The 15,880-nt window shown below is 35.2% G+C and overlaps 1 protein-coding gene across 2 annotated transcripts in view; it reads right to left on the bottom strand.

Moving 5' to 3' along the window:
• The window catches only part of ZNF407 (zinc finger protein 407), a 351,802-nt gene that overhangs the window by 70,863 nt on the left and 265,059 nt on the right, over nucleotides 1-15,880 (bottom strand). The window contains exon 9 of one of the 2 annotated variants that reach the window (XM_061995059.1): nucleotides 624-835. The exons of the other annotated variant lie outside the window; for it this stretch is intronic. Coding sequence (XP_061851043.1) covers nucleotides 813-835 — 23 coding nt within the window. The 3' untranslated portion in view covers nucleotides 624-812. Of the gene's footprint in view, nucleotides 1-623; nucleotides 836-15,880 lie in introns of those variants that run through there. 2 annotated transcript variants of the gene reach the window in all.

The following is a 15,880-nucleotide window of genomic DNA, read 5'->3' on the forward strand; positions in this document are numbered from 1 at the left end:
GCATGTTCCCTGAGGTGGAATTACTGGGCAGATATGTGAATCAAGCGACGGGAAGTGTCTGTTTCACTATACCTGCAGCTACCTCCTATTAAACTGACCACAACAAGGCGCTCAGAAAAGCATCAGTGAAAGTGTAAAAATAGAACAGGGAACCAGTTTCTGGTTAAAATATAGTTAAATAATAGATTTTCCCAGATTTTTAAAATCATTTCTGTTCTTATATTTGTACAACGGTTATGAAAAAATAGATTCTTCATAACAGCTTGCAAGATGTCTACAGATTTATATATTGGGAATAATTAAAAAAGAGGGCAGAAAGGATTCCATGAGCTCAGTACAGTGCAGGCAGCCAGTAAAATGCTTATTTGTCAGATAGTTTGGGTTGTTTATATGAATAATAAATATCTAACTTACAAGTATTATAGTTGCTATCTTGATTTTTTTTAACAGATGCACTTTTAAACTTGTATAGATAACACTAATTTTATCTGCTTGCAAAGAGATTTGACTGCTGAAGATGGCATCTAGAAAACAGAGAGCCCTCTGTACAATTTATGCAGAATTGATCAAGCAGTTTCTTTATTCATATTTAAACATTTCTAAGCAGAGTTCAAAAAGGTCGTGCTGGCCAGGATGCTGACCAGAAGAAGGGTCAAAGGAATGACTGTAATTTCATATTTTTTTTCTGAAATTCCAGACAATTGGCTGTGTCCTTTTGGAAGAGTACACGGCATGTAGGTGACAGAACGCAGGTGTGGGCGTCCGTCATAATAAAGGCGGTTTGGTTGAGCGCGGCGGAGCGGCAGTGAACCTCAGCGAGAGATTACACACGGACCTATTGGCAGAACATGGCAAGGGAGAATGTCAGATTTCATACTCGGCAGACATCTACAGCAACTGATGCCTTGTAGTCAAAGGCTGTTAAATTACCTGTGAAGGTTACTGGCAGCCCTGAATGTTTTTCTCATTGTTTATTTAGTTCCAAAAGCTCTTGGTCTTTGTGCTGATTGCCCTAACTGACAGCACAGGAAATCTGGACTTTGTAAACAGGGCGCTGCTGTATTGAATTACAGGTAACAAGTGTGTAATCAACCTGCTGGGCCTGGACCATTGCAAAGAAATCTTCTGTATACAGACAGAAAGAATAGGTTTCAATACGGTGGAATCAATTACATGAGCAGAGGAGTATAAAGAGCGATCAATTCAAATCCTTTGTGCTTATTTCCTATAGCATATTTAGAAAAAGAAAAGACCCTGACATAGCGGAAAGGTAATTAAGTACTTTATTCATTGTTGCAATAATATTATAGAAATTAAAGGAGAACATGATTTGAAGTGCCCTCATTATAACCCATAAAACCATATTAGTTAAATAGTCCTTAGCTGCAAAATGCTTTATAAAAAAATAAGGAAAAAACTTGCACCTCCTTGTTTTGAAAGAAGAGTTTCTGTAGAAACTAGAACAAAGACCAACTCAAAATGAAGCAGTCATTTTCGACCTTCTAAAAAGGTAAAGAGAACCTCTATAAAACCAGGGTCTAGTGAAATCTAATACTGTGATATTTCTGCATACTAAAATAACATAATAAAGTTGAACAACCACCCCCCTCACAGACCATAGATTTATACGAGGTATTTAAACTGTAATTGTTAATTAAAAAGCATAAATAAAAATCCAGTGGCAATCAGTCAACAAAATAACCCTATGCCAGACAACACTGAGTCACTGAGTGGTACAAGAGAGGAAATCCTTTTTTAAAATTTATTTTTTATTTCTTTCTTTTTAAAAAAAACCCATCAACACAGGTCTGCTTTATCTGCATCTGTGGTCACCATGGGCAGTAATATTCACTAAATAAAGAAAAGCTTAACAACAAAGATTTCAAAATATATTAAGATCAGACAGTATTTCCAATCTGAACATCATTTATTAAAACAGATACCGTATGCTATCATCTTATTATGCCCCAAAGACTTGTTTTTGCAGCTTGAAATTACGAGAAAAACAAGGTTTCATTAGTGTACTCGCTGATGATGATAATTTTAGACTACTTGCAGTATTGGAATTTATGCTGTGTTAAAGCAACTGGACTTATATTGCTAAATTTTATTCCCTCCAGAGAAGCAGTTCTCTACTTTGGCATCCAAAAGTTCTTTTACGTGCTTAAAAAACATGTTATAAAATTGTCTTTTATTTCTGTTTGCTCATCTATCTATATTTATGTACTAATATGTCCCTAGTAATTTAAATCCTTGACTTACTTGGGAGTATAAGGTTGTTTTTTTCAAATATACAACAATTTTTTAAATGTAATCTTGCCCAGTTAGAAAACCTTCAACTGAACCTAATGCATAGAAGAGATGATGACAACCAACCAGGAATGATGGAAGCACCAGAGCATTTCTTACCAGTACTCTCCAATATCTAGGCTCCAATAGGAATTTCAGACAAAGTTTCAACAAACTTTCTTCAGGAGTATTAAAAAAATTCTGGCCAAGAGAGAAAGTTGGTTAACTTCTAATGACTATCTTTTAACAGACAATGCCGCTTGCCTGACATACCCTTCCTTCCTAAGCAATATTCCTGTAAAGACCTCCACTTTTTATGCATACCAAGATTTTGGGAAGAAGAACTATATGTCTTCCTAAACCACCTGAAACAGCTGGCGAAGGATTTAAAAAATTTGACTAAGCAGTAATAGCTTGTGACAGTGAGAAACACTGGTTCAGTGTTGCGCTGTGAAAACCACACACGTTTCTGTCCATTCCAAATGCACCACCTTTCAAGGGTATTGGAGATCTGTCTGTTCTTGTCTCATGTAAAGCAGTTGATATGAACATGATTTCACATTTTTCTACACTTCTTTTAAATACTCTCTTTGAGATATTCCCTTCTCACTTGCTTTTCACACACTTTACATATGTATGACGACTAAAAAGTCATTAGCACTGAAACTAAGGTTCTTATCATGTAAATATTAGCACACATACTTCAGGTCTCAATTGACTCTCTTAAAATCAATGTTAATAATTTAGTTGCATACTTTAAGTACATGAATACTGACATTCATGAGTAAGAACTGAACATCTACTTAGCCCTATATGGCTCATAAAAATGGTAAATGTATGGATTCCATTTAATCACATTTTTGCTTTTTTTCTGAAACACTGCTAAGCATTCTGCAAGACCCCATGAAATGTAACACAGAGTCACAGGGGCTGGCCTTTGCACTATAGATGGGGAAACAGGTAAAAACTGCAGGTCTTTTTAATCACCTGAGCTTGCATTTTAAGTTACTGTTCTCCTCTTATTTGTATCTCTTTTTTTTTCCTCTTTTTAAAAGGAAAGTTAAAAGACTTCCTCTCCAGAATTATTTGCTATACTGAGGTGCTATTAAGTTGGATAGGGGCATGTAATAATATCCCCTTTTCAGAGTACAAACTGCCTAAAACGCAAATAAAAACCTGAATGAATATATGGCTCTTGCCTTTCTTCTCAAGGTTTGCCACTGTTTGTCACACCAGCTAGAAACACACATCTTTCAGAATAAAGTCTTCTCTTGATCACTTCCTGCACTGAGCATCTATCGTGTACATGATGGCATCTAAATTCAAACCCACAAAACTGAGCCCATTGTCCTAGTATAACAATGAAGCACTCCAGCCAATGCTGTACTTTTAACTAGATTCACATTGATAATATATAGCTATAATTCTGCTTCAATTAAAAGCATATTTCAGCAGAAGCCCAGAATATGATAGCTATTCTATGCATTTTAATAATACAGATCCAGAATTCTGCTTTTGCTAAATGTATATCAGTAAAATGGTGTCAAAATTCTACTTTACATAAATAAAGACTGATCATATTAAGACAAAATCCTGCATAACCTAAATGTATATTAATAGCAGCAACCCAGAAACTGAACGCAATCTTTTCACTCTAGATAAAAATCAGTAAGCCTATCTCAACTGACTTCAATGCTTTAAAAACAAAAGTGTTTTATTCTCTCCAGAAAAAAAAGAAAATATTACCAAAAAAATCAATATACAATACCAAACTCTAATGAAAATGCTTAACTGGTTCTAAATATTAGCACAGGAGGAACATGCTATTACGTGATTTTTGCAGCTACTAAAGTCAAGTTAATTTATCCTGTACTTAAAAAGTTAATACAGGAAAAGCAAAATTCTTATTGCATTAGAAAAAAAATCCTGAACTACTAAAATATCTATTCTTGATTTTCATGTCATGCAATTTTGTTTTAAATTTAGAAGCAAAAGATTAATGAACTACTAGACTATGCATTTAACACAGGTTTTCCTAGTAATCTGTTACTGAAAACATTCATTTATATTTCCGCAAAACAGAATGTCTGGAGACTACATAGGTTAATATTTAGTGTTATTACAAGAATTAAGAAAGTTGGCATTACCTGTGGCCCAGTTTGACAATATCACTGGAATGGATACCATCTTTAATCTATAAGTATCCTGCAGAACACATCTGTTTTTACTGATGCCACTTCCAGCTTTTCTAGGAAGTTTTTGGAAATATTGCCCCTCAGCATTAAAACTACAAATAAAATACATTAACGCTCTGACTTTTAAGTGACTAACTGTGATAAACTACTGCAAAGACAAGTATAATATTACGTCAAAAGAATACCTTTCCTGCATAAAATTTTATGCAACTAATTTAACTGCAAGACAAATGTTAGGAGGATTAAAAGTGTAGGCAACTTACAAAAGTATCTAGCTGTACTATAAGGGCACTGACTTATTCTTGGCATCACAATAAAGATCAAAGTTATAAAACAGAAGCAGCAATGTGGATATGTGTGGTGCTCGCTAAAAATCTTTTAAGATATGGTATTCTGCTGTGGCTTGTGCTCAAGGCTAGAGAGCACCTCATCCTTTGCATTCTGATTTGACATATAATGTCCCTGTTCAAAACTTGTATACATTTTGCAAAGAATTAAATTAGGAATGTAATACCGTGGAAGTATTTTTCCTCCACTGGAAATTACTGAAGTCACAGAACCAGGCTTTCCTGACTACTTAAAAACTGGGCCAAGTAGTTCCTTGTAAATAGTACTGTATTTATTGATCATGTTGTTGGTAATGCTTTAGTTTGGTGTATTAAACAGAACAAATACTCCTTAATCAATGGATGCAAAACAGAAGGATTTTTAAATGCCTTTCTAAATAGGTATAAACTTGGCTTGCATAGATAAAAACATGTAGATACTTTTAGATGAGTAGAAGATGTAGATAAATATGAGTGCTTGGAAAATAAGGTTTTACCATTGAACAAATATGGGTACAAGCTCTTATATTTAAAGGGAGAATTGCAATATTTATCCTTTTTCAAGAAGAGAAATCAACAAATGCAAGCATTTAAAAAAAAAAACACAAAAACCAAAAATGCTGAGCAAAGGCTTGTGCAAAGCAGCCTGTAACTTAGGTTTTCACTACTGCTGCAAGAGCAAGTCTTGGCTTGTAAGAATCTATTAAGAATTCAGGTAGATCAATGACAGAGAGAAAAAAGAAAAAGAACAACAACAACAACAAAGAACAAAACCACTGTGGTGTACAGCTACCAGACTAGTTTTATAGCTTTAACAATGATAAAATCCTCAGTGACCTGTCCAGTATGGTCATTAAAGTTTCCAGCTGACTTGGTTGACAGTGAGAAACCCCACCTATACAAAAATAAGCTTTAGACAACTTTAAGTAAAAACACATCAAGTAGTGTTTCCATAATACAACTGCAGAAAAAGCACATCTCCAACTGAAGTAGCAAAACTACCATAGAACTTGTATAGACTTGGAATGAAAACTGCGAATGATTGTCAAAATTAATAATATTCATTAAAAATTGAACAGTAAATAAACTGGTGCTTTTTTCATCTTACAGAAAATATATAAACCAGAAAGTCATATAGGGGAATTTCTTAATTTAAATAGAAAGATGATCCTTAGAGTATAAGACAATAGCACAGTTAAGACTCCTCATACTAATATATCATGAACTTTTTCCTCAAAACTCCATGACTCAAGTGGAAATTAGGTACAGGCAAGATGTAAAGCTATGGTCACAGATTCCAGGATCTGATCTTTCTCAACTAAGTTTAACTCAGTTAAAAATTATTTTGAGGATACATCATAAAAATTCGTCTCCATTCTCTAACACGCTTAAAGTACCCAGGCTTTGGTTTTTGTCAGATGTTCTGCATTTTCCTGTATTTTCTAAATGACTTAGAATTTGTTTAGGTAAATAAGTGTCAGTCCCACAGAAATATTTTGGGCTTTCTGGTTTCATAAAGAAGTGAAAATGGAAGCTCTGTTACACATTCATTCACAGGGCAGGATCCACAACAGCACATGCAAGTACTATCAGGGGAATCTAAGAATCAAAATCCATCTTCTAAACCTTAATCTGACAAAAACTGTGCCACATATAGGAGGAAGATGTTCGTAACACTGACATTTTTTCAAGGAATGATGAGAGTGATTAGGGTGGATGGGGGGAATAATTAGCCCAAACTTAATTCAGCTAAAAATACAATTCTACTGCAAGTACATCTCAAATACTTTGAAAAGGAAACCTTAACTCTGTATAAAGCCCACTACAGATTTTTTTTCCATTTTCATTTAATTTAATATGGTATGTTGTGGTGGGGAAAGCATGCAATTCTCTTGATTACGTGAGAATATTTATGGAGTAGGTCAGATGATGAAACTGTATAGAGCACTATTTCACTTGAAGTCCTCATGCAGAACTCTTGGTATAACCATAAACTTGGTATATACTATAAACGCATACCCTGGCTTATCACACACGAACTTTCTCACCTGAACAAGTTCTATAGTAAAATAATAAAATTTATTTTGTCATTTTGTTACCTGGCTAACAACACAACAATGTAACTCAACATTAAGAAAGCTAAAATAAAAATTAAACTACTTCGTTAAAGAGATGCTACTGTAGTGTGATACATTCTACTTAGCTCAAAAAGCCTTAACCACTAAAAATATCATAATGCTTAAACATAATTATCCATATGTCTAAGAAAAATACAATTGCTCCATACAATGTTTTGTTGACTTCAATAAAATAGAGTACGTTGCAAGAAAATGTTGCAACTCAAACTAACACATGATGAATACCAGGAAAAGAAGTCATGATACACAATGACTCATTAATCAACAAGGCGTAAAAATATCCACAAAGCTCTAAAGGAAGTTTATGGACCATGGTACACTTACGTCCCAACTGAAGGGCATAAGCAAATTCAGTACCGATTATTAACAAAACTGGACTTTCAAAGAGTCTTTGAAAACATAAAAAATAATAAAAATAATGATAGGTAGCTCACCTATGTCACTATAGGACAGTACACACACTAAGAAATAATATCTCAAACCCCAAATTGCATTGTTCCACTTAGAACTAATATATTGTTTTAAGTGAACTGCATGTTTCTAATGTCTACTAAGAGTTCTGTAAACACAGAAAGTATTGTATCCCTAAGGAGTCCTGTCTGATAAGAAGAAACACTCTCCTGGAACAGCTAATGGATGCAGCTCCCACATATTGAAGTGGTATGCGCCTTCATTTTGGAACAGTAAGGCATGAAAAGATATTTATAATTGCTACCTAACTGCAGTTAGAAAGTTTTTGAATCACTTCCCAGAGTTCTATAAAAGTGCATCTCTGGAAATATAGTGGGATTTAAAGCAAAGAGCCACCAGCATAGTATGTCAAAGGTAAGAAAAATATAGAAGACAGAACATTAATCTCTACTTAGTGTTTATTGAAATGATAAATGCAATTGAAGCAGTCTCAGCAGACTTGGACTATGGAAAACACTGAGATTGGCTGCCTGGAAACTACATTAAAACTGTTGGTAAACTCGCTAATTGGATATTCAGCTAAAAGTTTGTCACTCGTGTTTTTCTGACCCATTCAGCATCACTGGTGAGATCAGATGACACGTGTTTGTATGCTGAACCTACAACATCTGTCTTTGCTGCAGTGTTAGTAACATAATATATCTGAAATAGCCACACGCAGCAGTTTTCAGTATCTCCTATACCTTTAACTTAATCAGACACAGTGTGACTCACAAATGTCTGAGATCATTTCTTTCTGCTTGTGTGAGCCCAGGAAGTCCTGTTTAATTTATCACCAAATAAAGGCACAAATTGCTGGTGTTGGTGATTCCGGTATCAGCCTGCAAAATAAGAAACTTTTTTGCTCATATGATGTTGTCTACTTTACAGTGTTGCTCTTTTCGAACAAATAATCTTGATTACTCCGTAAAACTCTCTTAGCATCATCATCAGATCAAGACAAATACTAAATAGCATTTGTGTTTTTCTTTGGCTTCATTTCGCTTTTAGAAACATGGATACAATGTTTCCTTCCATGCCTAAATCCTGTCAAGCCAACCATGTTTGGGTTTAGATTCATTATGTATATAAAAGTGAAATATAAAATTCAATGCTAGTCTGTATCTAAAAATATTTGTTGCCATACCATCCAAATGAAAACATAGTGTCACTGTAGAGGACATACTGTTTGGGTGAATGGCAATGCAATACCTATGTGCATCCTGTGCAGTTAGAAAAAAACTTGGCAAGGATTTGTGACGCAGACAAAGGAATACTTTCAAGGACGTGCAGCAAAATAACCTGAAGATATGAGACAAAAAGACAGGACTAAGCAAGACCAGTCTGGAATGGCCTTCCTCAAGCCGGAATGGGCAAAAATGAAACACACTCAGGAGTTGTAATCTTTCACTTTTCTTTTTTTTTCTTCTCCTCCGGATTTGATATTTCATAATTTAGGGCAAGAATTTGACATTACTAAATGAAATCTACAGACTGTTTACAACTGTAGAGGCATAGTCAGTATAAGAATGATTGTACCATCTGGCCTGAAACTTGAGTTATCTTTTGATTTTTTTTTTAGTTCCACCTTTTCACTGAAGAAGTAGTTTATTGATCACTCCAGAATGTTTAGTTATGCTCTGTTTTGGAAAGTAAGACAGGAAAAAGAAGGAAGACTATGGATCATGAGGCAAGAGATTTAAAAACAAGTCCAACTGGTTCACTGTGACAAATGATGTAACAAAAAAGTAAAACATTCAAAGTGATTTAAGGTTTACTTCAGATGTTCACTATCATTATATGAAACAAAAGAAAAAAAATCACATGCAAAGGTCAGGTATTGTCACTATTACTCACATTAGGCACTACCTTAACATGTCTTGTGAAAAATTAAAAATAATCACAGCAAAATTGAAACAATAATTATGCCAAAATGCCCTTTATCTAGATCCCATATCTGTGAACAGATACTCCAATAACTACATTCATGCTTTTCACTTTATTTCTAAAGACAATGTAATGGACACAATTTTATCATTCTTCTTCAGCAATTTTAAACTGAACTTAATTTATTGGTATCAGATGAACTATTCCCAACTTGTAATGGTGAAAGACTACGTTAGATCCAAGTATCTACATCTAACATTTAGGAAAATACCTCTTACCACTTGGAATACTTATCTGAGGAATGCTTTAATTGAATAGATTCTACTTCTAGATCTAATAAAGTAAGCTTTCTCAGGTGAACTAGAATGATGGTTATTAGTGTTTAAATTCTAACTCGGACACTCCTCCTACATTCTTTTGATCTCAAATATTCATCATGAAAGCAGTAAATATTGTCTGGTTGTTATTTTAGTAATTCTTAAAGTATTGATTTTATACTGAACATAAGGAAATTAAAACGTAAGGTGAAACCAATGTTTTTTCTCAAGTTTACAGCCAACTTACTAGAAGGTTTGTTTAAAATATCATTCATAGTATATATTGACATTATAATATATCTTTTAATGATCAAACACAAAGGAAAATATGGGTGCACTTTACTATATAGGCACATAAAAGAATATTATACATGACTGTTTTAAAATGATATGTTTTAAGTGCTGAGATATTAAACATTTAATAATTTGGCAATTTCTTTCAAAGACAACTACTAAAATTAAGGGAGAAGAGGCCAAATGTCAGCTCTACTGAACTCAAGACTGATCCAGCACAGAAAGTATGTATATGTGGGTAATGAGGACTAAACAATTTCTCCATTTTCCTGGACTAGATCATAGAATCATAAAATCACAGAACGGTACAGTTAGAAGGGGCCTTTAGAGATCATCTAGTCCAACCCCTCTGCAGAAGCAAGTCAACCTAGATCAGGATGCATAGGAACATGTCCATGCGGGTCTTGAAGACCTCCAAGGAAGGAGACTCCAAAGCCCCACTGGGCAGCCCTTGCCAGGGCTCCCTCACCCTCACAGTAAAATAGTTTTTTCTTATGTCTAAATGGAACCTTTTGTGCTCCAGCTTCATCCCATTACCCCTTGTCCTGTTGCTAGATACCACTGGCAAAAGGGATGCCCCAACCTCCTGATACCCACCGTTTAGATATTTGTAAATATAAATAAGATCTCCCCTCAATCTCCTCTTCTCCAGACTAAACAGCCCCAGTTCCTGCAGCCTTTCCTCATAAGGAAGATGCTCCAGTCCCCTGATCATCTTGGTGGCCCTGCGCTGGACTCTCTCCAGAAGTTCTCGGTCCCTCTTGATCTGGGGAGCCCAGAACTGGACACAGTACTCCAGATGAGGCCTCACCAGGGCAGAGTAGAGGGGGAGAAGGCCAAATACCTCCCACCATAAGATGGGTAAGTTAAGTGCTTAACTGAAGCTGGGGTCACCTGCAGCTAATAATTCTTGCTGATAAAAATACTCTGGAATACTCTGAGTCTCTCCTCTCGCCCGATCTCTGACAACAAATGGCCCAGTTTTAGGAGGTATTCAGAATATATATTTGCTCTATCTACTTCTCAGCAACCCTACCCAGGCTCTCATTGGTGCAGTCTGCTCTTTTACTGTACAAAGGTTGAAGTTGCAAAGCTTCAGTCTGTTCTGTGCTTAAGGTGAAGGACATGGAGGTGGCTACTGTGATCTACACCTGTACATCTTTATATCATCCATAAATTCAGAGCTATTACCAGGTGTCATATCACCCAGCACATATATCTCATTCAGACAAAGGCCATAGTATTTACCAACAGCCATTACTGCAAAAAAATACTGTTTGAGATTAATATCCTTGACTAGTAAATCTAGGTATGAAATGGCACAGTTAGGCAGAATGGAATTTTAGATTTGACTCTACTGCTGAACAGCTCTGCTGTTGGAATTACAGAAATTACTTTCTTAGGAAATACTGCTGTCAGTAGCAAGTGAAGCCAGCAGTAAGAGAAACGCTGTTTTTCTTCTCTCTGAAATACGAGAGCACATTCCTGTATATGCTCCCCCACTTCACGTCCAATGGGTGTAGCTGCTACTTTTTTTGAAACAGAGATCTATCTAGAATTTCTATTTCATTTTACCACATGAAAAAAGTCAGTGCATATGCACTCTCACACATGCATTTTCCATTTTGAAAAAGATGCCTTGTATTAGAAGTCTAGCCCTTTGGGAACCTGTGACTGTAGTTACTAGGCCTTCACAGATTCCTTATCTAAACCTGAGAGAGGCCTCATCCACACATGCGCATCTGAACTGAGGGTCCAATGTAATTTCAATGGGAAGTTGGACATTTAAAAAGTAGTTAAGTATAGAACATGCTTACAGCACTGGACTTTAATTTCTCTGTACCTCATTTCCTCTCTCTATGGATTGAGACCTGAAATTATCTGAATTGGTTTTTAATTGGATAATGCTGCTTCTCTGCTCCTGAAATAAACTAAAAAAATTTACAAGATAAGTTTCATAAATTAAAAATAACCATGACAATTTCATAGGTTCTATTGTCAAAGTCTGCAACTTTTGTCCGTCAAAAGTTGAACTCTTTGTCTTGAGACCCTTACTATCAGAATAATTTTGCAAATTTCTGTCTAGATTGTCACTGACCAGGATTTTCTAAACAAATATGGGCATGCACACACATACACAATATAAATTCATTTTGCAAAGGCAAGAAGTTAATCTTCATTTTGCACTGAAGATAAGGAGTATCCTCAAAATTATAGCTATTCTCTTTTTTTTTTTTTTTGCTTTGCAATGAAATTTCAAGGAATTAGTTTATCTGTAGATGGGTTTATGATTGCACTAATTAATAACTGCATTCTTTGAAAAACAGATCCAGCACTTTAGCATCTGTATCAATCTTTTCTCTGTCTCACACAATATGGAAAAAGGAACAAAGCATACTTTTATCAGCAACCTTGCTTCCACTGTAGAAACATAAACGACCATTTGAAACCTCAAAACACTGATTGCAATTGCTCACCAGCAGCAAAAATAGAAGCTGGTTCTACGGGCTGAAAATTCATTAATTGCCAGTGATGTTTATATATTTCATGTTGCATATTTATATTACTGACTATTCAAGAATCGAAAAGCTGCCCGTAATGTTACAGCCTTGACTGCACTGCATTGTTGAGAAAAGTAAAGATGATGTCACAAAGGGAACCAGAACGAATCACCTGGCTCCTCCACACTCCATCTTAAGTGGTGAGATCTCATTACAGTAAGTTAGATATAAACTGAAGGAAATATTCCTGAGTACCACATAGTGAATTGAACTAACATGCAAAAGCTGCTGCTAAAAAAAAATACAATGCATAAAAATGTCCATAAAAATTGATATTTAAAAATATGTCACCTGACAGATTTCTTTTGGCTTAAATGTCTACGGGAAACTTTTGAATTTTAAGCAGTTAAGTCTTTCCAGATAAAACACCTGGGAAGAAAAAGTTATATTGGAGTGTATTATGTATTAGTTACATAAATTACAGTTTTAAACACTGATGGGATTTTGTATTTACTCTAAAATCAACAAATATTTTAAAAATCCACTTAGGAGAAATCTAAACTTACTACATAAATAATTTACAGTTTATTTACCTAAAATAATTGTCCAAACTCTTCTGGTAACAAAATCAAGAAGAAAATAACCCTAGAGGAGGAAAGGATGTAAAATGTGTTTAAAGATGACATGATTTGATCAGGGACCATAAATACTAATATCTCAGCTTCAAACATGTGTAATAGCACACGATTACCACAGACTGAAATTATGACTACAATGCTGAGATTTAGACTACATACATCCACGCAGGGTCCGCTTCTACCTGCAATACCTGGCACCAAAAGCAATGGAAGAGATGGGGCAAAGTCTTGACATTAATACTCTAGGCAATTATTGCTGCTCTTTCCTTCTTTAAGCAAAAGGAAAGGGTGAGATGGCTATTCCAACTCTTGTGAGTGTCTCTTGAGAGAATAAAAAATCTGCCACAGAATTTATGCTTACATATCACCCTTCATTCCTGGTTCTATGAAAACCCCAAATCTAACCTTTTAAGATCAATTACTGGTCAATTAATCGACATGTTAGAATGTGTACTTAGCTCTGTGGATAAATCTCACCCTGAAGATGATTTAGTTCAAAATTCCAATAAAAGATTAAATCTGAGATATAAAAATGAACAATAAAATCACATATCTTAGACTACAAACCAATAAAAGCTAACTGTTCTATAACGTTCCAGTCAATACAGCAATGCAATCAAAATTATAACTTTAGCAAGCAAGATCAAGAAAGAGTGAATAAATTATTTCATGAAGTAATACAGCAAGAAGCACTTGAGGAAGACAGTGGATAAACAGAAATGTAATTGATTAACTAAAGAACTAAACTATGAACTAAAGAACTAAAATGTGATTAATTAACAAAGGATTGTTGAGAATCAAACACACAGGCATAGCCTGAGCAACTGTGATGCTCAGGTTCAAACAGCAATGCATCCTCACGCCCCATTTGAGGGGCTGTGTGAGGCTGGAGAGACTTCTGTCCATTCCTCGGGCTGCATCAACACAAATATCTCTTTAGATCACAGCATTCCAGAGAAGGTACATCTGGCCCCCTATCTACTAACTAATACTCCAGAGGTTCCAAGAAGTCACTTTCAACATAGTAGTCTTTGTTTTGAAGCACAGAAGTCCTCAGACCCCTTACCTCACTGCTGCACAATGGCTTGGCCAGAGGCAAACCTGCTCCAGTGCAGGAGCTATGTAGCTACATTAATTTAACACTGTTCCTAGCCTGGGTGATTATTCCAGGCTATCCCGTCAGCATTGCAATTTTTAAACTCACATGCTCTGGTTTTAACAGCCTAGATTCAGCCTCCACTAGTGCAGAGGAATGGGTTTCCAAATGGAGTTGACCTGTACCAAGGTTGCTAAGAGCTAACACAGTCACCAGCAGTGAGACTTGCCCCAAACTCTATATTGTCATCTATAAATGACAATAATAATGAATACTAACGCTCATGATCACCAAGGCATTGTCATACTCAGAGTAAAGCTACACTGCTGGTTCTTGAGGAAATACTCTGCTCCTTTTTATTTTATTTTATTTTTAAATAGAAGTACAGTGATTCCAATAACATTTTGTTTTTATACCCTAATTCAGATCTGAAATATGACATAGTAATTTCTGTCTCACTTTGAGTTTTTCTTTGTGAAATATAAGCAAATACTACCTTTTGTTCTGTCCTTATCTTAGAAGTTGTAGACGCATGATTCTGCAGTACTACTGGTAACACACATAGTGCACATGAACAGGTGTTTAGGGCAGTATTACTATAGATGAATCCTAATCCTAATTCTAAATCTAACCCAATGGAACATGCCATATCCTGTATCTGAAGAGCCATCCAAAAGCCTGGAGAATAAAAGTAGAAATTTCTGGGCTCCTAATTTTCCTAGGTATTTCGCATAAGGAGCACACATTAGCATGTGTAATCATTCAGTGAGCTGTGTCTCAGAACATCTCTTTTCCTCCTTATCCCTTAGTTTTAGATCAAATTTGTGTGGGCAAATTTCAAGACAATCAATTTTGTTTACTTAACGAATGATAATTATTCAAACAATACAGTCTTCTCATGGTTACACAATCCAAAATAAATACACAGCTCCAGTAGTGTATTTCTGGATACTAAAGACTAATTACATTATGAATAAAGCAATAATTTTACAAGATAATTTGTTAAAATCAGATAGCAACGTATCAACTAATACCTAAGGTAATAACCAATTTTGGGGTGAAGGTGTTATAAAGTATAACAAATAGTTTATAGCAGTAATGTTTAATTACAAGTGTTTGAAAAACCTTCTGTCACTAAACTGCCATCCAGAGCTGCAGCCTGGAAGTCACTTATGGACACTATACAGCCATGATGTTATTGGCATCTGGTTGAACCAAAAGTTAAAAATATGAGAATAATGGGGTGAAAGGGATGTAAAAATGCAGCCAGAGCATGCTGCTGCTGCTGCTGAATGCATGCCATTTCATAGTCATAATTTAAAGTCATCAGAAGCGGGGGAAAATGAAGCACAATAAAAATGGAAAACGTTAGATTAATGACATGGTCATTAAAATAAAAAAGGTGGAGTTATATGAGGAATGGATCTTTTTTGAGTTATTGAAATTAAACAAGTTATTGTAACAATCAGTTTAAAAATCACATTTTACTAAGCTCAAGGAAGGAAGACAAAAAAATAGAAATATGCATGGGAATATTTCAAATTGTCACTGGTTTTAAAAAATTGATTTAAGATTTTCTCCCCTATCTTCTCTTTCAATTTTAGAATTTTAGTTGCCATATATTATAATGGTATTTTAGCTATAAAAGTAGTTTTCCACTCACTGTTCTCTTGCCTTTCAAGGAGACAAACAGTTTTTCTTTCCTCTAAATGAGCACAATAAAATGGGTAAGCTGTCTGGGGAAAAAGA

The sequence above is a fragment of the Colius striatus genome, chromosome 4 (genome assembly GCF_028858725.1).
Source record: "Colius striatus isolate bColStr4 chromosome 4, bColStr4.1.hap1, whole genome shotgun sequence".
In the NCBI taxonomy this organism is placed as follows: domain Eukaryota; kingdom Metazoa; phylum Chordata; class Aves; order Coliiformes; family Coliidae; genus Colius; species Colius striatus.